This window comes from Heliangelus exortis, chromosome 30 (genome assembly GCF_036169615.1).
Source record: "Heliangelus exortis chromosome 30, bHelExo1.hap1, whole genome shotgun sequence".
NCBI lineage: Eukaryota > Metazoa > Chordata > Aves > Apodiformes > Trochilidae > Heliangelus > Heliangelus exortis.
Window position 1 is genome coordinate 3667174 of NC_092451.1, and position 27947 is coordinate 3695120.

At 50.4% G+C, this 27947-nt stretch overlaps 1 protein-coding gene across 4 annotated transcripts; it reads left to right on the plus strand.

Moving 5' to 3' along the window:
* The first annotated feature begins 42 nt into the window (after window positions 1–42).
* On the plus strand, window positions 43–27902 carry SLC4A5 (solute carrier family 4 member 5). 4 transcript variants are annotated; one of them, XM_071728887.1, is made up of 28 exons: window positions 43–445; window positions 875–996; window positions 2150–2243; window positions 2492–2683; window positions 7368–7497; window positions 10337–10497; window positions 10737–10892; window positions 12723–12818; window positions 13476–13531; window positions 15571–15728; window positions 15814–15901; window positions 16063–16217; window positions 16583–16726; window positions 16883–17057; window positions 17536–17669; window positions 17785–18056; window positions 20662–20723; window positions 21221–21421; window positions 21902–22015; window positions 23355–23516; window positions 23990–24168; window positions 24246–24318; window positions 24453–24521; window positions 24991–25164; window positions 25315–25476; window positions 25965–26046; window positions 26640–26707; window positions 27519–27608. In XM_071728887.1, exons 3-27 carry the CDS (start codon window positions 2171–2173, stop codon window positions 26672–26674), a joined length of 3303 nt encoding a protein of 1100 aa, XP_071584988.1. In that variant the 5' UTR covers window positions 43–445; window positions 875–996; window positions 2150–2170; the 3' UTR covers window positions 26675–26707; window positions 27519–27608. The 4 variants fall into 4 exon arrangements, with proteins under 4 accessions (XP_071584988.1, XP_071584986.1, XP_071584987.1 ...); XM_071728885.1 differs by lacking the exon at window positions 25965–26046 and having other exon boundaries at window positions 27519–27902; XM_071728886.1 differs by lacking the exons at window positions 21902–22015; window positions 25965–26046 and adding an exon at window positions 22251–22364 and having other exon boundaries at window positions 27519–27902.
* The last annotated feature ends 45 nt before the right edge of the window (window positions 27903–27947 follow it).

Here is a 27947-nt window from a genome sequence, read left to right on the forward strand (position 1 = left end):
TGCCCTCCCTTGGGAGCTTGCCAAAACTGGTGCAAAAAAAAAAAAACAAAAACAAACAAACAAAAAAAAAACCATCAAAAACCCAAACAAACAACCCAACAACCCCAGAAGATGCTGCAGATCCTGCAGAGTGGGGATGGACAATTTGATTTCCCCCACATCCTGCTGCTCTGCTATCTGAAACCCATCACTGTGCCAGAGGAAATCTCCAGTGGCTTCAGTATCCCACCCTCTCCAGAGGTCCCTGTGCATCCCGTGATCCCTTGCTGCTCCCAAATCCATTTTATCCTGGGAGCTACAAAGCGTTTGGGCAGTGGGTGTCGATCCAATGGTTGGAAGAGCAGCTTTATCCCAAGGCAATCTGAGCTCCCTCACCCACCAGCACCCGTGATTTCACTCTGCAGCCTCATCCTCTGGTTTCTGAGCAGTTCTGGGGGAGCTCAAGGTGAGTTTTTTAAGGGTAAAACTTGTTTTGGGGCAGCTGAGAGCTGGGTGGGGGGCAGTAGGGTTTATTTGGCAGAGATACCAGGGCTCTTTTTTCCCTTCCCTTATTTCTAGAGCACTTCCAGCTGTGTTTGCAAGCAGGTCCTGTCTGTGTCTTACTTGTGTGCTGCATGGAAGGATTTGGGGGAGGGGAAAAGCTTGTAAAAATTTAAAGAAATGTATGTAAAAAAACGAGAGGAAAAAATTCCCAGGCTGTATAACTCTTCTAAATCAACCATCATCAAAGAGTGGATTCATTTCTTGGTGGATTTGGGTTTCTTGGGTGGGTTATTTTTGATGCCTGACAGAGCTGTGATAGAGCTAGATTGCAAAAAGGAAAAAAAAAAAAAAAACAAAAACCAAAAAAAAGTGATACTTCTTTCCCATCTAGACCCAGCTGAAGGGTTTTGCATCATCAACTCATCAGCCACCATCTGGGGTCCCCAGCCAACAAGGGCTGAAACTCCTGGTGAGATCTCCTGGAGGGCTTTGGGACACTTCATCTCTTAGAAGGTACTGGGTTATTTTTCAAACAAAAATGTTTATGCTTGCAGCTGGGTGGGTGTTTTCTGTTTCTCCTGCCACCAGCAGCAGCTTCCTAAAATCCTCCAAATTATCCCCATATTCTTCCCAGGAAGCCAAGGCTTGTGACTGCTCTTATCCTGTAACACACCCAGGTTTGGGGCCATGGTTGTCCATCCAGAGGTGTTTGTCCCTAAAATAAATTGGTTCCTACACCTCTAGGTCTTGGGCTAATATGCTCTGAAAAAAAAACATCCCAAAACCATTAAATCAAGAGTTCAGGCAGCAACTCCTGCATCAGGCTAAAGATGCTCTTTGCCTTGGAGGAAAATAAATCAAGAATTGGGCAAACTGAGCAGAGCCCCCCTGGATCCTCCCAGGCAGTAGGTGCACGTCCCTCTCGCTTTATATTTTTCACCTGTTTGGCTTGAATTGAGGTTTTTCTTCCCTAAAGTAGCTGGATAATGCTGATATTGCCAAGCAGCTGGAATGGGGGCTGTGCTCCAACAGCTCTCAAAGTGACTTTGGGAGCCATCGACCCAGCTGCCAGGAATAGTAACTGTTCTGCCATCCAAGTCAAGTGTGAAAGGCAATCACTGGAGGTCAGATAATTAGGAGGTTAATTAGCATCCGTGGCAAAAGCCAAAGGAACTCGGGTGGGGAATAAGACAAGCAGGTTTGAAGGAGTTTCTCTGGCAGTGGTGTGGGGAGGGTGTAAAATCTGTGCTGAGGGGATGGGGAAAAAATCAAACTCTGCTTCTGCAAACCCTTTTTTGTCTGTGCACACCCCCAAAAAAGTTATCTGGGTGTTTGTTACCGGTGAGCAACCCCTGTTACCTGAGCCTGTGTCTGTAACCATGCCAGCAAACCTCTTTTTTAGCAACAACCTCTTACTCTTCACTTGCTCCTTCTTCCTCTGAGCAGCAGAAATAAAGACCAGAGACGTAACCCCGGTGGAATTTTTCTGGATTTTCTTAAATATGGGGAGACGGGGGAGGTGGAGCAGGGGCAGGAGGAATATCCCAGCTCTCTGCTGCATCCTCGGCCCGGCTGGGAAGGTCCCAGAGATTCCCCAGGGAGCCTGCAGAGGGGCTGTTCCTTTTAAAAACCCTTTCAAAACTCCTTTCTCCTCCCCGCGGCTCAGCTTGCTCTGGACATCAGGACCATGCTGGAGGATGAGGATGGGATGAGCGAGCGGGGGCTCGGCAGCTCCAGGAGGAGATACGACGATGAGGAAGGTGAGCAGAGCAGCTGGCTGCTACATCCCCATCTCCCGTCCCTCAGCACCGCGCATCCCACGGGAAAAAAAAACCAAAAAAAAAACCAAAAAAAAGAACTTGTTTGGCTGGGCGGGGTTTGAAACCTGGAGGGAAGAAGACGATCATCTCCTTGCCTTTTGTTTCGCGAATCGGCGCTCAGAGCCGCCGTCTAAAGCTTGGGTTGTTTTTTTTTTTTTTCCTTTTCCCTCCTTCCCCTGGTCTCCCAGATTACCACTCCATCTACATCGGGGTCCCGGTGTCCCGGGGCTACCGGAGGAAGCGGCGTCGGCGCAGATCCGCGTCCAGCAGGGACCGGACGAGCGAGAGCGAGCGGCACTACGAGCGCCAGGACCGCTCCGACACCGACGACGGCGGCCACGGCTGCTATGAGAACGGCAACGACAACGCCAGCAGGACCAGTGAGTCCCAAAAACCCACCAGGGTCCTTTTCTTTCTGCAGCCTCGCTTCGATCCCGGGTGAAATCCCCGTTGCTTGGAGCTCTGCTTTCCCACACCCCCCCCCCCCCCCTCGGTCATTCCCAGGTTTGAGCTGGATGCAAGGTGGGAGGATGGAATTTGAGGCTGTTTGGGTGATGGGTGGGCTAAAAAGAGATATTCCTTGGCCTTGGGAGGTTGTCCTGGTCATTTTTGATGGAATTCTTGTTGGAACACAAGAGGAAAATTTGTCCTCTTGTTGGAAACGGTCTCCCAGGGGATTCCCTCACTTTGGAAAGTTGGAAGTCTCAGCTCAGTGGGTGCTGGGACATCTCAGATAAGCAAAAATATCAGAAGGGTTGGGCCAGGTGATGCTTGAGGTCCCTTCCAACCTGGCAGTCTGGGATTCAGTGAAATCCGGGTCCAGCAAGGTCCTGGTGGTGCAGACACCCTCCAGGCATCACCCCTTGTTCTCAACAGGCTTTCTGCCCAGTTTCCTTAAATCTCCTTAAGGAAGATTAATAATTTGCACAGCAAAGTAGCTGCCGACCTCTTGGGTTTGAGGGTTTGTTTGGGTTTTTTTCCCCCTGCCCTATAGAAACTCACAGTTGGTTTTATGCTGGGGGGAGCAGGCAGGAGCTCAGCTTTGGCTTTTCCCTCTAGAGAGAGGAGTTTTCCAGTTGTATTTTGGTTTTGGTTTGTTTGGGATTTTTTTTGTTTTGTTTTGTTATGTTTTTTTGGTTGTTTGGGTGGCTGGGTTTTTTCTGTTTTTTTTATTCTTTTTTTTATTTTCTGCACCAGGAGAGTTTTTTTTTATTTGCTCTGCTTCATTCAGCAGCAGTGACAGCAAGACCACGTCCCCATGAATACCACCAGAATATAACATTGGTCTGCTTTGAAGGGTTCAAAGCCCTTTAATGGAGGAAAAACACCCCAAAAAAAGCCTCAACTCTGCAGCAGCCCTGCCTTCCCCTAGGAAATCTCCCTTCTTTGGCTGTTTTTCCCCCCAAGGAAAACATCTCTGAGCATGGAGTGGGCTTTCCAGCCTCGCCCTGAGTGGGAAACAACAAAAAAAACCCTTCAGAAACTCCCCCAAAGCTGTGATTTCTGTCCCTCCCTCCCTCCCTCCTCTCACCTCTCCTACACGCATCCCGTAGGATTTGGTAACTTCCCGTCATGGGAGCCAAAGGGAAAGGAAAGTGCTTTATATTCTCTATAATCTGCTCCTTAAGCCTTGGGAGTTTAACAAGCCTGAGTGGATAAAGGAGGAAGTTTGAGAGGTTGTTTTTTTTTTTTTTTTTTTTTTTACTTTTTAAATTTTTATATATTTTTTGGTACCGTGCGGTTGGGTTTTATCCGGGAAGAAATGGGGGAAAAAATGGAAACCATTCCAGGTAGGTTATTTCCATCTGTCTTTGGTGTTTGGGGATGGGAGTAGCTGGAGGGGAAGAAAGGGTCCTTTGTTTTTTTTTTCTTTCCAGCCTTGCTTTTTGCCTTGTAAAACCAACTCAGGAACCTGCATTGGGCTGGAGGCAAATATATACCAGGAGGGGAGGGACAGGGTCTGTATCAGTTGCTGCTGTTCCCCAGAGGCAGGAAAAGATGATTTTTTGGGAAGAAAGTCTGCCAGAGTTGGGGGTTTCTGGAAAACCAATGGAGCATCTAATCCCATGGGATGTGCACCTTGGTGTCCTGTGTTTTGGGGCAGGGAGGAGCCACTTCTGAGCTATGAAAGCCCAGGAAAAAGCTGTCACATACCCAGAGGGACCTCACCAGCAGGTACTTAATGTATGGGAGCCTTAAATGAGGCTGGGTCCTGCTGCCCAGCCAGATTGCAAACCCCCTTCCCCATTTTCTCACCTTTTTATATTGGACCTGAAAGCCAGAGCAGGATTTTTAGGGTGGAAAAGCATCTTTAGATGAAGTTTTACCAAGCTGGGGTGTGAAGGGCTCCAAGCACCTCAAAATAAAGGTGGTAAATATCAGTGTCCTGTTGCATTACCCCCAGAAACGGGTGCATAAAATTCTCCTGTGCCACCAAGTTCTCCTCTCAAGTCTCTCACCAAGCTGAGCTCATTCTGGAGCTGCCCAGGAGAGGTTTGATGGGCATGAAGCAGGAATCCTGCAACCCCCAAACTCTCCTGCAAGACGTGGGTGCTGGTTTTGGGGTGACTTTGGAGGGGTTTTGGCTGGTGCTGTTGCAGCAGCTTTGCTCTTGCATTACCTGGAGGTGCCAGATCCTGGGGGCTGCTGTTCCAAATATCCTCCTGAGTGAATCCCTGCTACTTCCCGGGATTCATTTAGGGGATGAATCCAATTTTTAGGAGAAAAAAAAGGAAAAAAAAAAGCCTGGAGAGCTTTCCCAGGCACGAAAGGGTCCTCCAGGTGAAGAACCCCCATGGATTTTGGCCGCCTGGTGAAGCTGTTGGTTTTTAGAAGAAAAAAAGGATTTTTAGAAGAAAAAAAGAAAAAAGCCTGGAGAGCTTTCCCAGGCACGAAAGGGTCCTCCAGGTGAAGAAAACTCCATGAATTTTGGCTGCCTGGTGAAGCTGTTGGTTTAGCAGCTGCCTCTTTGCTCGGGTCAGTGAGCGGTGAGGAGAGGAGGGGGTGGTTGTGTGCTCAGTTTAGTCCTTGAACTGGGGAAAAAAAAGGGGAAAAAAAAAGCTGGGAAACAGGAAAAAAAGCTGGGGAAAAAAACCCCAAAACAACAAGCTCTTTATGTGCAAGATTTCCTTTATTTTTGTGGTTTCCAGTACCTTTTATTCTTGTGGTTTCCAGTAGTTAAAGTGTGTCCTACCCCTGACACCCTGAAAATAAATCCCTGGGGAGACCCTCAGGGAGGTTGGAGCAGAAGGGACCCATCCCTAAACCCACAAGTGGAAGAATTTGGGCAGAGCTGGGAGCAGCAACCAAAGTTTGGAGGATTTGCAAAGCTCCACCTGGCTCCTGCAGACGTGCAAATCCCCTTTATTTTTCTTTTTCTTTTTTTCCAAATGCATCCCGAGATCCCACCCAAGGTGGATATTACCAACAAACTCCTCATTTGTTGGGTTTTTTTCATTATTTTTGGTCCAGCTCATTGCATTTAGGGATTTGCAAGGAAATGTCAGGTTTGGGTTGTGGAGCAAAAGAGCTGCCTGTGGCTGGAGGTGGGGGAGTTCCTGGGATCCCACTGATTCCATCCCCTCTTCCCTGAACAGCACTTAGGCTTAAAGAGCCTGAAGCCTTCCAGGCACGTAGCCCAGCTCTAAAATTAACAGGAATATTAATAATCATAATAATGGAGCTTATGGAAGTGGAAGGAGGACTTGACAAACAGAGCTTTAGTCCTGGGAGTGGGGCTTAAAGGGCTTAAGTGGTTAAGCAGGCTCAGCCTAAGGCAAGGGACATCCTATTCTTTTTATGGCCACCACGACTTGGGTTTTGTCTGCTTTTTTTTGGGGGGGAACAGGACAATATTCACATTTTGTCTTCCTCTCCCCCATGAGCAGCTTTTTTGGGTACCCTCCTACCCAAATTTCTTCTTCGCAGGTTTGAGGATGGGAGGATTCTGCTAACAGAGATTTTCTGAGTGAGCTGAACTCAGGGAGAGGGCTAAAACCCCAAGATTTTATTAAAAACACATCATTTCCATGGGGTCTGGCATGGGGCTGAGTTTTAACCTTCTGGTTGGAGAACACGTCCCACCCCAGCTTCATCCTCAGGTGCCTGATTCCTCCCTGTGACCCAACTTGTGACCAAATTTGAGAGGCTTCACTAAAAACCACACTAAAATGGAGAGGGTTAAGAGAATAACCAACCTGGCTTTTTTTTTTTTTTTCACCAGAGAAGAGGGCAGGTCCGTCACCCTTGTGTGGCCTCCAGGAATTCCTCCAGGATGGGAAAAAAACCCTTTTTTCCCATCTGTCAGGAGATCTGTGGATGGGTGATGTGTCCCTGCTCCCCTTCCCAAAACACACTGCAGGGAGCAAAAGGCAAGAAGGGCCTTTCCCAGCCCCAGGCTGGTTATTTGCTGCAAAAATCTGTGGTTTTCCTGCAGAAATGGGAAAGGTGGATCATTTCCTTCCAGGGATACCCATTGCCCTTGAGAATCCAGTGGGAAAATGGGAGCTGAGCCCTTGTGCATCCCAATATTCAGTGCCAGAGCCCGGATGGATTTGGTTGCTGATGGCAAATGGCTCTAACCTGGCCAAACCAGGGAAAAATAGGGGGTACCACATGGAAATATGGGGAAAAGTATGGCATAGCCCATGGAAACAGATAAATCATTGGTCCTGGAAGGGGAATTTGATTATATTGTGTATTAGAGTGGCTGCATTCCCTGATTCCAAGCCTGGACCTACACAGCCTCCACTCCTCCTGTGCACCAGCACCTCATATCTCTTTGCACAGGGATTTTGGGACAGAATTCCTTCAAGTTTCCTCCCTCCTCAATGTCTCCTCAGAGTTTCCTCCCTCTTCAAGGTCTCCTTAGAATTTCCCCCCTCCTCAATGTCTCTCACCTTCACCATTTACCTCCAAATCTTTTTTTCCACCAACATCCTCAATAGCCCCGCAGATCTTTTTGCTCCCTCTGGATCTTTCCATCTGGGAAAGGTGTTGGATCATCTCATCTCCAGCTGAGGATAAATACTTTTTTTTTTTTTTTTAATTTTATTTTCCTGACAGTGTCCCCAGCAGCCGAACGCCTCCGTTACATCCTGGGGGAGGATGATGAACTTCCCAACCCCACACTCTTCACAGAGATGGACACTCTGCAGCACGACGGGGAGGAGATGGAGTGGAAGGAGTCAGCCAGGTGAGCAAAGAGGAGGAGGAGGAGAGGCTTTGAGTTGCAAATACAGAGTGTAAAAATCCACCCCTTAAATAGCATAGAGTGACAGGATGGGTTGGGTTGGAAGGGACCTTAAAGCCCACCCAGTTCCAACCCCATGGGCAGGGACCCCTCCCACAGCCCAGGGGGCTCCAAGCCCCATCCAGCCTTCAACACCTCCAGGGATGGGGCAGCCACAGCTTCTGGGGGCACCCAGGGGCTCAGCACCCCCTCAGGAAAACTTTTTTCCTAATGTCCAACCTCAATCTCCCCTAAATCTCCAAGTTTTAACCCATTCCCCTCCTCCTCTCCCTACCCCCCCATGTCCAAAGCCCTCCCCCAGCTTTCTTGGAGCCCCTTCAGATATTGGGAGGTTGCTCTGAGCTCACCTGGAGCCTCCTCTTCTCCAGGCTGAACACCCCCAATCCCTCAGCCTGGCTTCCCAGGGAGCTGCTCAGCCCTCTGAGCATTTCAGGGGCTCCTCTGGACACCTTCCAGGAGCTCTGTGTCCTCCTGGTGTTGGGGACTCCAGAACTGGGCCCAGCACTGCAGGAGGGGGGTCTCAGAGGAGCAGAGGAGGAGAATCCCCTCCCTCAACTGCTGAATATCCCTGTGTGGAAAGAGGATCAGGGATTTTAATGGGGTTTTAAAAGTCTGAGCTAGGGAAAAGCAGAAAACACAAGTTTTTGGGGTCTTTCTCAGCAGCTTCAGCCTGCTGAGGAGGAGGAGGAGCAGGAGGGGAGGAAGATTTCCCATCTTCTTTCATGTGCCCCCTAAGCTGGATTGAGCCTAGAGATGGGACTTTTCCCATTCCCATTCCCAGCCTGAGAGCAGAGCCCTGCAGAAAGGGCTAAGGGGGTGGAAATAAAACTGGGGTAACATGATGGGAAAGTGGAGAGAAAGAGAGATGGGAAATGGGGAAATTGGAGACTTAAAGAACATTTTTGCAGGTCTTTGTTTTCCCCTTCCACTCTTCTACTGGACAGTCCAAGAGTTGAACTGCTCCTACCCCTCAAGCAATAAGAATAATAAAACACCCCCCCCACTCTAAGTCTTAGAGGAGCTGCCAGTGGCATTTGTTTTGTTGAATTAGGAACTTATCCAAGGGAAAAATCCCAAATCCAGTGGGATTTTCTCTTCCTAGCCTCAGGGCTAGTAGGGTTGAGGGTTTGGGGGGGAGCTTTGGGAAGGCACACGGGGATGCTGGTGTCACCCCAAACCCTTTTCTTTCAGTAGCACAGGAGATTTCCAAGTCTGGGGGCAGAGATTTACCCAGGGGATGGGGAAGAGATCAGGCTCAGGCCCTGTGGGTGCTCATCCTCTTTCTTGGGTTATTTTCATCACCAAAAATTTGGAAACCTCTCACTCATCCTCCTGGTTGCCAACCCTACTGAGGACACAGCAGCACAGGGACAGTGTTAGTAACATCCTTTTTTATTTCATTTTGCATCTACTCATCTCACCTCACTGCCCCCCTAAAAAAAAACAAACCTCAGAAGGCCAAAAAAAAAAAAAAAAAAAATCAAGGCTTGCATTCTGATTTCCATCCAGGAGGTTTGAGATGAAGGTTTCTGAATTCCACCCCAGGGGGAGGATGGAGGTTTCTCAAGTCCTGGCTTGAGGCTAAATCCACAGTAAATGGGAAGAAACAGAAAGAAATGGAAAGAAAGAAGCCAAGCTCAGCAGGGAGATGGGGGTTTGGCTGCAGCCTTGGCAAGAGCATCACGGGACCCTGGGCTGGGGGAAAAGCCATGGCTGGAAACGTGCCTGGAGCCCCGCGTGCCCTGCCCAGAGCTGCTGCCCCGTGCTAATAACCCACTTTTGGCAGGGAAACGGGGCAAAAAGAAAAGAAAAAGGGATTTAATCAGCTTTGGGTGAGCGGCGCCGGGGCTGGGGAGGTGCTGGGGCGGGAAGCTTGAATTTCCCTGCCAATAAAAGCAGCGTTTGTTTGGAGGGCTGGAGAGGGGCTTCCTGCAGAGCAAGCAGGGTGCTGAGCTTTGGGGTGGTGGCCACTAGAGCTAAATTTTACATTTTTAGGATGCTTTAGAATTTTGGTCCTGGCACAGACCATTTCTGACACTCCCAGCTAATCATATTTTGGGGCTTCTTGAACAGGGACACCTGATGTTTTCTCTTTGCAGCAGAGTTTTAATGCACCCCCCCTGCACCATCAGCTGGTCCCAAACCCCTTCTCCTCCTCCATCCCTCCCATCTGCGGTGGCAGGAGCCCAAATCCCAGTTGTACCAGTTAAAAGTTGGAAGGTTAAGCCCTGGGAAGACTAATCCACAAACCTCCTCTTAAGGAAAAGCAGCTTTTTCCCCCCAAAAGCAACATCTTGCTAAGAGCCACCTGCCCCTCCCCAAACCCAGAGGTGGGAGGAGTCAGCCAACATCCCCAAATTTCCTCTGAGGTCTCTTGGTTTGGAAAATGAAGGAAAAATAAGGAGGTGGAAGGGCTGATACCCAAGAGCCCCTCTCATCTGCCACTGGGGGAGCCCAGGGAGTGTTGGCTGTGTGCTGGGATTTGGGGTTTCTTTGGCAGGGACCCCAGGTGAGCCAAGGTCAGCTCCATGGGAACACCTCCCAGCAGTGGCAGAACCAACCTGAGGAGGGACAAACCTACAGGGTTGGGTTGAGTGGGGGAACCCAGAGGTTTTGCTCCACCCAAGCAGCTCTTGGTCCAAGGGTTTGACTTCACTTCTCCATTCCCATCCTGAACCTTTGCAGGACGAATGAGTCCCAGCTTCCAAAGCCACCTGGGGAAGGGAGCCACCAATTCTCTTCTTCTCACCCACCACCCCCACACCTGATGCTCTCCTTGCAGGTGGATCAAGTTTGAAGAAAAGGTGGAGGAAGGAGGGGAGAGGTGGAGCAAGCCCCACGTGTCCACCTTGTCCTTGCACAGCCTGTTTGAGCTTCGGACATGTCTGCAGACAGGAACAGTTCTCCTGGACTTAGATGGCTACTCCTTGCCCCAGATCATAGGTATGAGAGGGTGTCAGTGGCTTCTGATGGGTTTGACCCAAAGTGCTGGGAGCAGGTTTCAATTCTTTGAACTCCTTGACTTGCTCCATGCAAACCTAAACCCATTTGTGTGGCAAGAAGTAAAGACAGGAGCTGAGACCCATCAGCTTGGTTCAGTCATTGTTGTCTTGAGGTTTCTGGGTTTCTGGGAGGGTTTTTAGTTGGGTAACTCCTGCATCTCCCTCGCTTGGTGCTTGCAGATGAAGTGATTGAGAAGCAGATTGAGGACGGGCTGCTGAAGGCGGAGCTGCGGGAGAAGATAAGCTACGTGCTCCTCAGGAAGCATCGTCACCAAACCAAGAAACCCATCCACAGGTCCTTGGCTGACATTGGCAAGTCTGTCTCCTCCAACACAGGTGAGTCCTTGGGGTCCAACCTCTGGCCAGTTGCATCCTTGAGTCTTTGGTGAGCAAACCCGAGGGGTGGGAAGACCTCAGGAGAAGGAAAAGGAGAAACCCAACTATTTAAGGCAGCCAACTATTTACTACATTGATTAAGACCTCAAAAGCTCTGCCACTGGTGGCTTTAAGGGTTACTGAGAACCAGAAACCATGGAGATGTCTCCTGAGATGCATGTGTGAGGGCAATGTCACCGTGTGATGGACAAGAGTGTTGTGTGATGGACAAGAGTGTTGAGTTGTGTGATGGACAAGGGTGTTGAGTTGTGTGATGGACAAGGGTGTTGAGTTGTGTGATGGACAAGGGTGTTGAGTTGTGTGATGGACAAGGGTGTTGAGCTGTGTGATGGACAAGGGTGTTGAGTTGTGTGATGGACAAGGGTGTTGAGCTGTGTGATGGACAAGGGTGTTGAGCTGTGTGATGGACAAGGGTGTTGAGTTGTGTGATGGACAAGGGTGTTGAGCTGTGTGATGGACAAGAGTGTTGAGTTGTGTGATGGACAAGGGTGTTGAGCTGTGTGATGGACAACAGCATTGAGTTGTGTGATGGACAAGGGTGTTGAGTTGTGTGATGGACAAGAGTGTTGAGCTGTGTGATGGACAAGAGTGTTGAGTTGTGTGATGGACAAGAGTGTTGAGCTGTGTGATGGACAAGGGTGTTGAGTTGTGTGATGGACAAGGGTGTTGAGCTGTGTGATGGACAAGGGTGTTTTGTGAGGGACAACAACGTCACACGAGGGACAATGACCTTGTGTGAGGGCCAACAACACCATGTGAGGGCCGATGCCGTTGGTGGTCACTTGGCCAAGGAGTTTTCTGGCAGAGCAGCCCACAGACAAATCCAGTCTGCTCCGTGGCTGAACCTGCCGATTTTTGAGCCTTTATAAAAGGGGATTTGTTTTCACCCGAGATTATTTACTTAGGTTTAACCAGAGGTCATTTGGTGGAGCCCAGGATTTGCCAGGCTTTGGCTGCTCCCCTGGTAGACACAAACAGCAGCGCCCGAGCTCAACGGGCACATGGAAGTGGAGGTCCAGAAGTGATGGTCCTATCCTGGTGGATGGGATTCCATGGTGTTGGAATGATCGTGGGAAATGGGGTTATGCCCAGTGGGAATTTCATGGTTATTTTTAGTGAGTTTAACAAAAAAAAAAAAAAAGTGAGAATAGATGTTGTGGTTGCAGCTCAACCAAATCTGGTCCAGATGTTTTTTTTTTTCCCCAAGAAAAGCACAGCTGTGGGAATTCGGGAGGTTTTCTGAGAAAATGCTGGGCTCAACACAGAAAAAATGCCTGGGGGAAAGGGAATGAGGAAATCTTTATAGAGAAGGAATAGAGTTTAAACATTGGAGAGAAAAGATGGGACCTGTCACCAGTTCAGAGAGGGGAAACGTTCACGTGAAACGTTCAGGGTGGCGCTGGCCCCTGTGGGTGTTTGGAAGTGTGAAGGCTACAGAAAATTCCACAAATGTTTCTTGGGAGAATCAGTGTATCAAGAGGCTGGGTCTTCCTGAGTACCCGAAATTGCCATTTTGAAGACCATTGGTGGGATGGGGGGTGGTGCAGGGTCCTGCAGCAAGAGGAGGTGTGGGTACAGCGATTTATTCTTTAGCGACGGGAAAACCCCCCCCTGGGTGGGACAAAAACACCGGTGGGAACGGGACAGAAAAACCAATCGCTGGTGGATCAGCACTGGAAGGCTCAGGTCTGGGTGGGGCAGCTGATTTTCAGCCTTCAGCATCACCCAAGAGTTTCCCAACCTCTCATCTCCCAACTCCTTCCCCCCCAGCCCGCAGCCCCATCCGCAGCCCGGCTGCCGGCGCCGCCTTCCACCGCTCCACCGAGGACCTTCGGATGCGGCAAAGCGCCAGCTACGGCCGCCTGCGTAAGCTGGGGAGGGGGAGACATCCCAAAAAAACCCATAAAAATCAAGTGACAGCAGGAGTGGGAGGCTGTAATTACGAGGAGGTGCCACCCCGGGCGTAAAGGAGACGGGGATTGTGGAAGAGAAAGCTCCAGGGGCGCCTGGGAGGTGCCTCCCGGTAGCAGAAGGGAGGCTGCAGGGAAGCTGGGGAGGGACTTCTGACAAGGTGAGGGGACAAGGGGTGGTGGGTTGGAACTGGGAGAGGGGACGTTTTAGACAAGGAGGAAATTCTTCGGTGTGAGGGGGGGGAGACACTTGAATAGTTTGTCCAGGGAATTGTGCCTGCCCCCTCCTTGGAAGCATTCAGCACCTGGTTGGATGGGCTTGGAGCAGCCTGGGCTGTGGGAGGTGTCCCTGCCCACACAGGGGGTTGGAACTGGGTGAGCTTTAAGGTCCCTTCCAGCTCTGTCCAGTCTGTGATTCTACCAACCACAGGGTGGGTGACATCAGGAAAACTCAGATTTCTGGGGTTTCATTTCTCTGGCTTAGCAAGAAAGAGAAATAATAAATAATTCTTTTTTTTTTTCTTTGACCTGCAGTCCTCCCAACACATTTTCTCCTGGGGGATGAGCATCAGAGAGCCCTTTCCTCACCCTCTCTCTCTTTTATCTCCACCAGGTCACGCTCAGAGCCGGAGCATGAACGACATCTCGGACACGCCGAGCACTGACCAGGTAATCCCAAAAAAACCCCAAAACCCATCAGTGAGCTGTTATGGGGGCATCTCCAGCACAACCCATGTTAGGGCAGGGCCTCTGTAGTCATTAAGGTCCATGTGAACTTTGTGTGGTTTCGTTTGGTCGATAATTCCTAATTAGGGGAATTAATCAGTGTATTGATCCCTGCTCGTTCATGGGGAAGCTGTCCCAGAAGCATTTTACCTGTGCTGGCAAGGATGCTGACATGGCTGAGATCCTAAGGATGGAGGAAAAAAAAAAATATTCTTTCAAGTCTTCAGGTAGGAAAGGAAAAGTGTTTGGAATCAGAGGGTGATAGAATAGGATCATGGAATCATTACAGTTGGACAGGATTTCAACCTCTTCCTGGCTGGTTCAAGTCCAACCATGAAGCCAACACCACCAGCCATGTCCCCAAGCCATATCCACACATTTTTTTTAACCCCTCCAGGATTGAAAGAAGAGTGCAGGGCCCCTCAAAGAGCTTTTGTTTGGCTTGGTGAGGGCAGGGGGTAAATCCCACCCAAGCAGATAGAGGTGGGTTCCATTTTTCCCTTGCTGGGTGTCAGGTTCTTCATGCAAACCTCATCCCAGAGCCTGTGGGAGGCTTTTCCATCCCTGGTTTGCTCTGCAGGAGAGAGCTGAGAAAGAGGTCAGGTTGCTCCAGCAGTTCCTGGGCAAAACCCTGGAGGGTTTTGTGCCATTCTTGTGGATCATACCATCATTCTGCTGGGAAAACACCTTTAAGATCATCAAGTCCAACCATGTGTGTCCCTTCCTGGCATCAAAGCTCTTCAGCTGGGATGTGTTGATGCATTATATGGACTTGGTTTCTGTTTCTGCATGATTTCAGCAGAAAGCTACAGAAGAATTAAACCCAACGGGGGTTTTGTACAAGACAACAGCTTGGTGATCCCCTGGGATAATGACTTTGTGTTCCCCAGGGATAATGGATTGATGTTCCCAAGGGGAGACCAGCAAGGACATCCTTGTCCCATGTAAGGAACAACATCCTTGTCCCAACAGAGGGAAGGAAAAGATGGGAATTCAGGTGTTTCTGAGCCTCAGGAGAAGGGCTACCATGATCAGAAGGTTTCCAGGACACCTCCCATAGGAGACCTGCTTTATTCCCAGCCAGATTCCTGCTACTGAACCCCAAATCCCAGCCTCCAACAGTGGGGTGTGGAGGGTTAATCCCAAAATATGCAAAGCATTTAGGTTTAATCACCCTATTAGACCCACTACAAAGGGACTTTTTAAGTGTTGCACACAGCTTAGTGGTCACTGTTAACTCCTGCTCTTGCTTATTCCAGGCTGAGGTGGAGGGAGTTGCTTTATTATTATTTTTTTTTCCACTTTTTTTTTTTTTTTTTCCATTTGGGTTTAAAAGATTAGAAAGGGGAGAACTTGCTGCCCAGCTCACATGCCTCCCCTCATGCTGGCATATAGATTATAATAACACCCTGCCTGGGTTGGTATTGAACCCTTTTAGACTCATAATGAAAGAGCTGCAGGGGGGAAGAGACCTGGGGAATAAATCCATGAGTGAGGTTTCCTACTTCCATGATTTGCTCCTGTTCCCAGGATGAAACTGAGGAGGAACCAGCTACAAAAACATCAGCATTAGAGGGGGTCCCCAGGGAGCCTGGGGCTTGCAAAAATGGATGTTGGGTCCCTCCAGGACCCTTATTTTTTGACCCAGGTTGGCCACGAGGTTTTTTCTTGCATAGACCCCAGCGCTGTGAAGCTCCTTTTGCCCCCACCCTCTTGTAGGTCACGTTAGGGAACCCCAAGTGGGTTGGTTTCAAGTTCATCTTGAGCTTGGTGATGATTTGGAAAAAATGAAGATGTTCAGCTATACAAACTCTTGCTGGTTTACTCTTGGGCATGGCTTTTGAATCCCCACCTCCAGAAGCCTCTGGACCATCAGAGACCAAGCGATGGCTTCAGGTTTTGTGTTTGGGGGTTGGAAAAGAGGGGGCAAAGGGCCAAATTTTGGCAACAGCTCCCTTCATCGCCTTTGGGCTTTCCACCAGCTGAAGAACAAGTTCATCAAGAAGATCCCCAAGGATGCAGAGGCCTCCAATGTGCTAGTGGGAGAAGTGGAGTTCCTGGAGAAACCTTTTGTGGCTTTCGTGCGTCTCCTGCAGGCCACGATGCTGGGAGGGGTGACAGAGGTGCCCGTCCCCACCAGGTGAGTGCAGTTCCTTCAGATCCAAAGCCCTGAGTGGTCTCACAACGTGGACACCAGTGGTGCAAGGCTGCCTGTCCCTTCCTAGGTTCCTCTTCATTCTCCTTGGTCCTGCTGGAAAAGCCAAATCTTACAACGAGATCGGCAGAGCCATCGCAACCCTCATGGTGGATGATGTGAGTAGATGTTCCCAGCCCTCACCAGGAAAATCCCATGCTCAGAACCAAGAAAAAAAAAAAGCTATTTTCATCTTATCACCCATTGAATGAGCTTTAAAAATCCCATAAGGACATGAGGTGCTGGACACCCTTCCCACCTTTTCTTTTTCAACCCCCAGCTCTTCAGTGATGTTGCCTACAAAGCCCGGGATAGAGAAGACCTGATTGCTGGCATAGATGAGTTTCTGGATGAAGTCATTGTCCTGCCACCTGGCGAGTGGGACCCCAACATTAGGATTGAGCCACCCAAAAAAGTGCCCTCAGCTGAGAAGAGGTGGGTGGGAGACACAGGGACTTGTCCCATCCCCATCTCTCTTGGTTGGGAGATGCTGGAGGAGGTCAGCATCTTTCTGTGTCTTCGTTCCTAGAAAATCTGCCCATTTTCCAGAAATTCTGCTTTTCGGGCACTTTTTTGCCCCCAGATCAGTCCAGAGCTGTTTCCACCCTGCAAAAATTTGCATTTTCTCCCCTTGGGCTGAGCAAATCCAGCTCTTGATCTTTCCAAATGCACCCCAGAACCTGAGCTCTGGTGCAGGTGGAGAGCTACCTTGTGGCTTTGGGTGTGGGCCCTGCTTTAGGACCAGAGGGTGGGTGGTGTGGCTGATTCTCGTGGCCAACTCTGGTGCCTCTCTCCTGCAGGAAATCAGTTTTCTCCCTGAATGAAGTGGGGCAGATGAACGGCACGGCCGGGGGGGCGGGCGCCGGGGGCGGTGGAGGAGGCAGCGACGATGGGGAAATGCCTGAAGTCCATGAAATTGGAGAAGAACTCGCTTGGACGGGCAGGTGAGCAAGCATCCCACCACTGCAAAAACTCCAGAGGGTGCCAGCACCCAGCAGCACCTCCTGGGGGAGCACGGAGGGGTGAAAGCCTTTCGTGTGGCACCAGATCTGTTTTGGTGGAAGGGCTGTGCGGCTCCAACGTGGTGGTGTCTACCCCAGGTTTTGTGGTGGCCTCTATTTGGATATCAAGAGGAAGCTGCCCTGGTTCCCCAGCGACTTCTATGAAGGTTTTCATATCCAGTCCATTTCTGCCATCTTGTTCATCTACCTGGGCTGCATCACCAATGCCATCACCTTTGGGGGCTTGCTGGGGGATGCTACAGACAACTACCAGGTTGAGTCCAAAAAAAGGGAGTCACTGGCTTGGGGACAGCCAGCAGGAATAGGGTGGGGAGGGATGAGATGGGGTGGAATGAGATTTGATGGGAGGGTTGAGATGGGATGGAATGAGATTTGATGGGAGGGATGAGATGGGATGAGACAAGACAAGACGAGACGAGATGGAACAGGAAGGGGTGGAATGGGGTGGGACAGGAGGAGATGGGGTAGGATGGGATGGGATGGGTTTTACCCAACTTGTGCCATGCTGAGTTTTAATCCTGAGGATGGAAATTCACTGCCAAGGCACTCCTGAAATAGCTCCAGGGTGGGAAGATCCATCTCGATGGCAATCCCAGGAGCAGGAGGACCTGGTCCCAACCATCCTAAGTGGGGCCAAGCTGAGGTCCTCAATTCCCATTTCCAGGCAGAGTCTGGGTGGGGATTTAAGGTGTCACAGCATCACCCTAACGCTGGCTTTGGTCCCACTCCAGGGGGTCATGGAGAGCTTCCTTGGCACAGCCATGGCAGGCTCCATGTTCTGCCTCTTCGCCGGGCAGCCGCTCATCATCCTCAGCAGCACTGGCCCCATCCTCATCTTCGAGAAACTGCTCTTTGACTTCAGCAAGTAGGTGCTGGGGGGGGTGAGGGGAAGTAGAATCCACCCAGTATCAGTATGGGAACCTCCTCCAGCCCACTGTGGGTTCTCACGGGGTTTCTCCCATCTCCATTCCTCCTTCCAGAGGCAACGGCATCGACTACATGGAATTCCGCCTCTGGATCGGTCTGCACTCTGCCTTCCAGTGCCTTATCCTGGTGGCCACTGATGCCAGCTTCATTATAAAATACATCACCCGCTTCACTGAGGAAGGCTTCTCCACCCTCATAAGCTTCATCTTCATCTACGACGCCATCAAGAAGATGATTGGAGCCTTTAAGTACTACCCCATCAACTCCGACTTCAAGCCCGACTACGTCACGATGTACAAGTGCGAGTGCATCGCCCCCGACCCAGGTGAGTGCTCAGCTTTGGCAGTGCTGGCTGGGGAGGATGGAGGGGGCTGGGGGTGGTCCCACAGTGACGAAATCCCACTGGTTTGTTGGCCGAGGATGTGGAAGGAGACAGCTGTGCTCTCAGCGTGGGGTGGAGAAACCTCCTCCTCCTCCTCTGGAGGTGATGGTGGGCAGGATGGAAGGAGAGCTTTGGATGGGAGAATCAGTGTTTGCCAGGACACCAGGAATGGTGCTGAAGAGGCAGGGCCTCAGCCTGGAGCAGCCAGACCTGGGTGGATGAAAAGGAAAAATGAAGAAAAAAACATATTAAATCATTCATTCCAACCTGCTGACGAAAGAATCTCAGTCTCCAGAAGATTTACCCAAGTGATTTTGTCCTCTCCGGTGTCTGGGATGTCCTGGTTGGGTGTGGAAACCTCCTTGGACTTTTTTCCCTCCTCTTTTTTTCACTCCTTCTTAAAAAAGGAGAAACCATGGGGCTCCCAGCAGATGGTCTTTCCATGGCTCCCCTGGTTTTGCTCTTGGATCGAGGTACCCCACGGCCCAAATCCTGCAACTCAGATGCTCCCGTGGCCACCTGGAAGGGAAATCTTTGCTTTGGGCTACTGCCAGCCCCCTCTTGCTCTCAGACAGTCTGAATTTCTTTAAAAACCCCGAAATGCTGACAATTTTGGAGAGTACTGCCTGCAGACAGAAGGGATGGAGAGGTGGGGTGGTGAAGCTCTCCCAGAAACCAAAGCATCCAAGACCCACCATGCCAGGTCTTCCCAGCACATCTCTCTCTGCAAGACGAGCTCTCGACCTGCCACGCTGGCAACGACTTTGCTTGGGTTCCATTTTCTATTTTGCCTCCATTTCTGTCCATCAACCACCCCTGAGCCACCTCCAGCCCCTTGGGATTCAGAAAGATTGGTGGAGAGCAGCACCCGCAGCCAACCCAACCCAAGCCCAACCCAAACCCCGAGAGGCTGGGAAATGAAGCCCAACACCCAACACAACCCCGTGTGGGGGGCTGAAACACCCCAAACAGGAGCCAGGACCATCCCCACCACCCTCCTCTACTGAAGTGTGTCCTCCAGCACCGTTCCATGGATCAGCCCCAAGGAAAGGAGAAACCTTTTTCCTCCAGGGAGGTCTCACCCTTTCCCAAGCCTCCATTCCCAGGCTGCCCAGAGGGATTTGCACCCCAAAAAGTCTCTTTGCAACCCCAGTCCTATTCTTCACCCTTGCTGCCCACCCGTGGCAGCCAGGGCCCCGTTGGATTTTCCAGTCCTCTAGATAGCAAGAAATTATGTTTATCCCCCCCCATCCTTTTTTATTTTTTTTTTTAATCTTTTTTTTTAATTATTAGCTCTGATTTTTTATTATTATAACTGATTTGTACCATATTTGTCTCTGCTGCACACATCAATTTGGGCTGATTTCAATCTCAAGTGAGTATCACCTTCTAAATATTAAAACTCTTTTAATATTTGATACTCTTTCCCCCACAGGGGGATATATGGTTATTTCCCCCCCCCCATATATTTTACTCTTGCTTACCATATATTTCTCTCTGCTCTGCTAAAAGGGTTTCTGTAGAGCCCAGGGGGCTCCTTTCAAAACAGCACCAGTGGTCTGCTACATTTGTAGGCTGGTGGCTGGATAAGTAACAGGTTAGGGAGGCAACAACAAAAAAAGAAATTAAAATTATTATTATTATTATTATTATGTTTTTAGTGCTGGGTTTGCCACCACTGCTTTGGCAGCTCCGGGGTCTTTGCTTCTAACCCAGCAACTGCTTCTCCTTCATTAATCCTCTGCTGGGGATGGAGGCAGCAGGGTGGGGGCAGCCAAAATTCCTCTTTGGCCCCAGAAGACGATGGACCCGAGGGAAAAGGGGGGGAAAGAGAGGTCCAGGACCCCGTTTAGGGGCACCCATCAAAACTGTGGGTGCTCCTGGAGCCACGGAGCTGCGTCGCCCGAAGAGCCCGAGCTGGTTTTGCACTGGAGGAGAAGGTGCTGGGGACTAGAAGGGATGGGTTGGTTGGGTTTCTTTTTGCAGTGGGACACCCCAAAAACACCCTTAAAATAATTCAAACCCACGAAAAAAAAAAAAAAAAAAAAATAAGGCAAGCTGGGCACGATTGGGTGCCACCTCTCCAAAATTAAGTTGGTTTTTTTCAGGCTTGGTTTTTAAGATGCGGGTGTTGGGATGCTGGACCCCACTGCTGGGGGTTTGCCTAAAAAAAAAAAAAAATAAAACAATTTTAGGAGCTGGGAAGTTCCTAAAAATACCCACCCTGGCACTCAGCAGCCCTGGAGGGAGCAGCCAGCAAAGGAGAAGCCGTTTTCTCCACCACCCCATGGGATTAATCAGGGAGAAGTCGCTGCGGGGTTAGAAATGGGGGAGTTTCTCCCCAACTCCTGGTCCTCTCTTGGGATGCCCGGCTGCAGGAGGATGTTCTCCACCCCACCACCTCAATCTCTGGGTGCAACCCGGTTGCTTTTGAGACAGAAAACTCAAAAGTAGTCAAAAAAACAAAAAAACAAAAAAAAAAAAAAGGAAAAAAAAACCAACCCCAAAAAGCCACCCCCTCCTCAATTAACCAACTCCTTTCCCACAGCCAACGCAACCTTGTTTGATGCTTCAGCTCCAGTGGCACCAAACACCACTAACACTTCTCTGGTAAGTGGCTTTGCTCATCCCAGTGGGAAATCTGGGGCAAGGGAGGGCAAATCCCAAGGGCTTTTGCACCCAGGGACTGAGGGAAATGTGAATTTGCATCGGTCTGGGCTCAAGGTTGGGCTCAATCCTCTCTTTTTTTGCTCAAATCAATAGCAGCTCCAGGGTTTTCCTGTGGTTTGGAGCTCCCAGTGGCAGCAGCCCTGGGGAATTCCCCTTTCCTGCATTCTGAAATTGCTAGAAGTGTTAATTTTGCTTATTTTTGGCCAGGAAACACCCATTTCTTTGCAGGCTGCCATGTTAAAAATGCTATTTTTGCTCTTTGGTTTTTTTTGGTTTTTTTTGGCCAGGAAATCTTCCCTTTCTTTGCATGATTGCATAAAATGTTAATTTTCCTTTTTTGCTATTTTTTTTTTTTTTTCTGGAAAAACACCTTTTCCTTGCACTTTGCAACGACTTCAAATGTTAATTTTGGGTTTTTTGGGGGGCTTTCTCCCCAGTACAATGCTATTAACCTAACAGCTCTGGACTGGACTCAGCTGAGTAAGAAGGAATGTCTCAAATACGGCGGGAGCTTAGTGGGAAAATCCTGTAAATTTGTGCCTGACCTGGCCCTTATGTCCTTCATCCTCTTCTTCGGGACCTACTCCATGACCTTGACCTTGAAAAAATTCAAATTCAGCCGCTATTTCCCCACCAAGGTAAGGAAAGCCCTGGGTTTTACCCTTCTTTTTTCCACCAGGTAGGAAAACCAGGAGCTGTTGGTCTCTTTAGAGGGAAAGAAATCTGGATTTCTAGGAGACGTTGGCAGCAATTAGGAGAATCCTTGCTGAGCTTCCAGCTACTGATTCAGCTCTTCCCATCAGAGGGGAAAAAAATGGGAATTTTGGGCGTTTTACCCAAGGGGAGAATTGGCCAAAAGATTTGTCCCATTCTGTGTCCAAGTTTTTCCATGGGGGAGAGGAGCTGGGAAGCCCCAGGGAAGGATGCTGGAGCAGGAGGGAACATCTCCATCCCATGAACTTCCATCTATCCATGAGCTGACCTCTCCATCCATGAATTACCTCCCCATCCCATGATTTCACTCCCTCCCTCCCAGAAATCATCCTCTCCATCCATGCATTCCCCTCTCCATCCCATTAATTACCCTTTCCACCCCCATTTCCTCATCTTGCCTCCAGGTCAGGGCTTTCATTGCTGATTTTTCCAATGTCTTCTCCATCCTCATCTTCTGTGGAGTCGATGCCTGCTTTGGACTGGACACCCCCAAGCTCCACATCCCCAGTATCATCAAGGTTTGCCCAGGGAGGGGACCTCTCACCTCTTTTTCCACCTCTTCACCAATTTTAGGGGATGATCACAACTCTTGCAGTGTCCAGGCTTAAAAAAAAAATGCTTTGTCTTTTTTTTGGGGGGAATATTCTAATTCTGTGCTTTTTTTTCTCTCTCTTTCCTCTTGTTGTTTTGTGGTTTGGTTTTTTTTCCCACCCCTTTTTCTCTCTTTTCTTCCTGTTTTTTTTCTGCTGGCAGCTGCGTAAGCTCATAAGTGATTTCTCTATCTTTATGTCCATACTAATGTTTGTGGGGCTGGATGTACTTTTTGGACTCAACACCCCAAAGCTCCAAGTGCCTACTGATTTTAAGGTAAAAAAACACAAAGAAGGAAAAAAGAAAAAAGAAAAAAAAAAAGGCACTTAAAAAACCCAATCAAAACCCTTTCTGGAAATATTGCTGAAAAATTCCACCCTGGGGTGAGATGGGGAGTCCTGATAGTTGGAGAAGATGGATAATTTGAGAAGATGGATAATTTGATAGCAGAAAAAATTGGATCTTCATGGTCCTGTCCAACCCTACCATTCTGTGATTCTATGAATAGTTTGATAACACCATTGTTTGATAAGATGGAGCATTTGATGATGGGGACAATCTGATGAGAGGAAAAATTGGGATTGAGGGGTGGGATTGAGTGGTGGACGTGGGATAAGATGATGCTCCAAGGTGATGGGGATGGAGGGTGAGGTGGGGCTTCCCAAAATGTCCTCTTGGACTTTCTGGTCTTGTGAGACCCCACCTGGAGTTCTGGGCCCAGTTCTGGAGTCCCCAACACCAGGAGGACACAGAGCTCCTGGAAGGTGTCCAGAGGAGCCCCTGAAATGCTCAGAGGGCTGAGCAGCTCCCTGGGAAGCCAGGCTGAGGGATTGGGGTTGTTCAGCCTGGAGAAGAGGAGGCTCCAGGTGAGCTCAGAGCAACCTCCCAATATCTGAAGGGGCTCCAAGAAAGCTGGGGGAGGGCTTTGGACATGGGGGGTAGGGAGAGGACAAGGGAAATGGGGTAAAACTTGGAGAGAAAGGGGGGATTGAGGTTGGACATTAGGAAAAAAGTTTTCCTGAGGAGGTGCTGAGCCCCTGGTGCCCCAGAAGCTGTGGCTGCCCCATCCCTGGAGGTGTTGGATGGGGCTTGGAGCTCCCTGGGCTGTGGGAGGGGTCCCTGCCCATGGGGTTGGAACTGGATGAGCTTTAAGGTCCCTTCCAACCCAACCCATTCTCTCACTCTATGATTCTCTTGGCTTTTCCACCTCTGGGGGCCGTGGGGGAAAAGTCCAAGATGTCCAAATTTTCTTCTTTTCCACCCCAGCCCACCCGCCTGGACCGAGGGTGGTTCGTGTTTCCCTTTGGAAAGAACCCCTGGTGGGTCTACCTGGCCAGTGCCCTGCCTGCCCTCCTGGTCACCATCCTCATCTTCATGGACCAGCAGATCACAGCTGTCATTGTCAACAGGAAGGAGCACAAGCTGCGGGTGAGCTGGGACACCTGGGGACACCCCAGGGGAAACGGGTTAAAACTTGGAGAGGGGAGATTGAGGTTGGACATTAGGAAGAAATTCTTTAATTTAAGGGTGCTGAGCCCCTGGGTACCCCCAGAAGCTGTGGCTGCCCCATCCCTGGAGGTGTTGGATGGGGCTTGGAGCCCCCTGGACTGTGGGAGGGGTCCCTGCCCATGCAGGTTTGGCACTGGGGGAGCTTTAAGGTTCCTCCCTTTAAGGTTCCACCCATGGGGTGCACTGGGGGGGGATGCAGGGTGCAATGTGGGGTGCTCCAGGGTGATGTGGTGTGCACCACAGCAATGTGGGGTGTCTCAGGGTGCTTCAGGGGGGTGCGATTGGGGTGCTGCGGAGCGCATCCCAGGGGAACCCCTCCCCCCCCTTGCTGGGTGATGCCAGGAGCAGCTTCCTGAGCCTTGTTGTCCCCAACTTGGGGTGCTGTGTTGCAGAAAGCTGCTGGCTACCACCTGGACCTCTTCTGGGTGGGCATTCTCATGGCTGTCTGCTCCTTCATGGGGCTGCCCTGGTACGTGGCAGCCACCGTCATCTCCATCGCCCACATCGACAGCTTGAAGATGGAGACAGAGACCAGTGCCCCGGGGGAGCAGCCCCAGTTCTTGGGGGTCAGGTGAGGAAGGCTTTGGCCACACTCTTCCTCAGAGGCAGCAGCAGCTCCCTCCTCATCCTGGTTTTGCTCTGTTCCAGGGAGCAGAGGGTGACGGGCATCATCGTCTTCGTGCTGACGGGGGTTTCCGTCTTCCTGGCCCCAATCCTGAAGGTAAAACAGCCCCGTTCCCCCCTCCCTGCAGCTCTTGGGGGACCTGGGAAATAAAAGATGGATTTTATCCTCAACGTCGGTCCCCGGGAACAAGCTGCCACCTTCCTGGGGGTAAAAATTCTGTTTTTTCCCAGTACATCCCCATGCCCGTGCTCTATGGTGTCTTTCTCTACATGGGGGTCGCGTCGCTCAATGGCATCCAGGTAAGAGCTCCTCCTCCTCTTCCTCCTTAGTAGCTATGAAGAGGTCCTATCCTGGGGCAAAAAGGGGAGTTTTGACCCCAAAATTTGGACACAGCCAACAAAAAGGGGCATTTTCACCCCCAAATTTGCACACAGCCAACAAAAAGAGGAGTTTTGACCCTTAAATTTGCACACAGCCAAAAAAAGGGGTTTTTTTGACCCCCCCAGATTTTCAGGAGTCCAACAAAAGGAGCCCTTTGACCCTCAAATTTTCGGGCAGCCAACAAAAAGGGACGTATTCACCCCCAAATTTACACCCAGCCAAACTTTCCATCTGCGTGGAGCAGCAGCTACCCAAAACCCTCCGAGAAACATCGGAGCGACCCCAACTCCCTCCATTTTTTCGGGCTAAAAGAGGGTTTATCTGGGCAACTCGAAGAGTCTAGGACCCGGGGCTGAGGGCTAACAGCAGCCTTCATCCCACCCCCAGTTCTGGGACCGCTGCAAGCTCTTCCTCATGCCAGCCAAGCACCAACCCGACTACGTCTTCCTCCGCCACGTCCCCTTGCGCCGCATCCACCTCTTCACCCTGGTGCAGATCATCTGCTTGGCTGTCCTTTGGATCCTCAAATCCACCGTGGCTGCCATCATCTTCCCTGTCATGGTAAGGCCACCACCTCCTCTGGGCTGCCACTGCAACCTCGTGTGGATTTTTGTGGAGGTGGAAAGGGAATTCTGGGGCTCGTTGGGGTCTCCAGGTGTTGGGGTGAGAAGAGCTCTTGGAGACCCCGCTCGTGGATCTCTCCCTTCTTAGATTTTAGCCCTGATCCTGGTGAGGAGGCTGCTGGATTTTGTCTTCTCCCAACATGACCTGGCTTGGATTGACAACATCATCCCCGAGAAGGAGAAGAAGAAAGAGGATGACAAGAAGAAGAAGAAAAAAGGCAACAAAGGAGACAGCAGCAGCGAAGAGGAGGTGGGTGAGGGACCCCCATGGATGGTGAGGACGTCCCAGACCAGCTGGGGAGGGAAAGGTCCCACCAAAACCCAGGTCCCATCAACCTGGAGGATTGGTTTTGGTTGGTATGGGATGAAGACCTGTGACTTGCACTGCACATATAGGACTGGCTGATTGAGGGGCTTTAAGTGATGCCTGGGGACTGGCCAAAAGCTCCAAGGGATGCTCAGAATGTCCAAAAAGCTGGAAAATCGTAGCAAAAAAAATGAAATCCTTAGGGAGAAGAGCCAAAATCTCATGGCTGAGGGCACAGCACCCATCAAACGGTGGCAAAACATCATCCAACCCAGCAACCTCCTCCTGCAGCCCCTTCCCCAGGCACAGAAGAGGAAGGCAAAGCCTCCTTCTCCTCCGCCCAGCTCTGAAAGTTTTTTTGGGTCCTTTTGGTGGTTTTTGGAGCCCAGCCAGGCTGTTACCTTCACCGAATTCACCCTTTCTTCCCCCAGTTCCCACCTCCCTCAGTCATTAAGATCCCCATGGAGCCCCTGCCACCGCAGCCCCGCAACGGGGGTCCCCATTGCCTCAGCCGTAAGTAAAGAGCTCAGGGAGCTGCTCCCCCCCCCCCAAACCCTTCTAACCCCCCCTCACCGGGACCCCCCCAGCACTAACCCCACTCCCACCCACGTCCTGGACCCCTCCCACCCACCCACGGAGGATTTGCTCCCTTTAATGGAGGTTGGAGAAGATGCAGGTGATGGAAACCCAAGATTCTCCTGGGCTTCCCTCCCACCCGACCCCAAGATGATGCTGAAAGGGGATTTTTTGGAAAAAAAAAAAAAAAAAAAAATATTTTAGAAGGTTTGGAGCCTAAAAAGCATCCTGGTTGCAGAAGAGCAGACTGGGCTCAGTTCTGCTCAGTTCTGAGATGGTGCAAGACTCCCCCAAAATTCAGAATAAACTTGGGGGCACCAGCAGGGTGATAACATCAAATTTGTCCTCTGACTGCTGCTAGCAGGGGCTGCTGGAGCCTTTCTCTTGCTCTCATCACCCCCAAAATCAGCATTTCCCAGGAGTTTCTCTCCTCTTCCCAGTGCTGGAGGATGCAGGTTGGAGGGGAGGGGTTTGAGTGGTCTTTTTTTTTTTTTTGGAGGGTTCCTCACCCAGGCTGTGTTTTCCCCCAGGAAAGAGGTCCTCCACCTGGAGCTTTGCGTTCTGATCCTTCCCCAAATGGTTCAGACCTGGATCGCAGGTAGGATGCATCCAACTGGCTCCCTCCTCACCCTCTTCCCACCCCATTCCCAGGGGACCACCATGGGAAACACCTTGGGATGCTGCTCCTTGTTCTCCTGCACCCAACTCACTCCCTCTTCACCCTCTTCCCACCCCATTCCCAGGGGACCACCATGGGAAACACCTTGGGATGATGTTCCTTGTTTTCCTGCACCCAACTGGCTCCCTCTTCACCCTCTTCCCACCCCATTCCCAAGGGAACTCACCATGGGAAACACCTTGGGATGATGTTCCTTGTTTTCCTGCACCCAACTGGCTCCCTCTTCACCCTCTTCCCATCCCATTCCCTAGGGAACCCACCATGGGAAACACCTTGGGATGCTGCTCCTTGTTCTCCCCCTCCTCAGTGAAATAAAGCAATACCTGGGGGTATTTTTGCAGCATCCCTTTGGTGTTTCGGGTGCTTTCAGCTGCTTGTCCCAGCTGGTGGGTGGGTGGGTGGGTGCTGGGTGGCACATCCCAAGCCTGGCAGGAGAGATCTCAGGGATCCTTTCCAACCACAACCACCCTGTGATTCCTCCATCAAAAAGCCACTGGCTGCCAACCCACGGGGGTTTTTCCAGTTGGCTGAACACCCCAATCCCCCCCAGCTTGAGATTATTCTGCAGAATTCCCAGCTGCAAGTGGAGGTTGCCCTTGAGAAAGGCAAAAATTCCTTCTTTTTGTGATTTTTTTTTTTTTTTTTTTTCCCTGGTGGTGGCATCACCTGGAGGTGCTGGGATGCTGTGGGTGCCCAGGTGGTCACTTCTCTCTCTCTTTCTCCTCCTCAGTATCACACTTCACTTGAAGATTTCCTGCCCCTCCTCTCCTGCATTTAACTACTCCCGAAACCCCATCTGCACCGTGCCCCAGGTGAAGATAGAGATGGAGTCAGACTACGAGGACACAGACACAGAAAAAGCACCTCGGGACATGGGCAGTGAGACCACCCTCTAGTCCTCCCCCCAGGGCTTCCTCAGCATTTATATATATATATTGATATTTGCAATATTCATATATATATATAAAGGAAAAAAAAAAAATCCGTTTATTTTTCTATTGGAGATGAAGGAGACTGGTGCCCCCTGTTCCCCCCCCCCCTCCCCAAACCTGGGGTTTGTTGCTCTGGTAGTTGTGTATTTTTTTTTTTTTAGCATCATGAGTCTCAAAAGCGAGGTGGAATTTTTATGTTTTTTCTCCCTTTTCTGCCCAGCGAAGGC

Excerpts from the sequence above, each read along its gene's own strand:
- SLC4A5 (XM_071728885.1), top strand. The coding sequence starts at position 2,171 with ATGCTGGAGGATGAGGATGGGATGAGCGAGCGGGGGCTCGGCAGCTCC. Across the intron at positions 24,319-24,452 it reads TCCTGGCCCCAATCCTGAAG|TACATCCCCATGCCCGTGCT; the intron begins GTAAAACAGCCC and ends GTTTTTTCCCAG. Across the intron at positions 25,165-25,314 it reads CCATCATCTTCCCTGTCATG|ATTTTAGCCCTGATCCTGGT; the intron begins GTAAGGCCACCA and ends CTCCCTTCTTAG.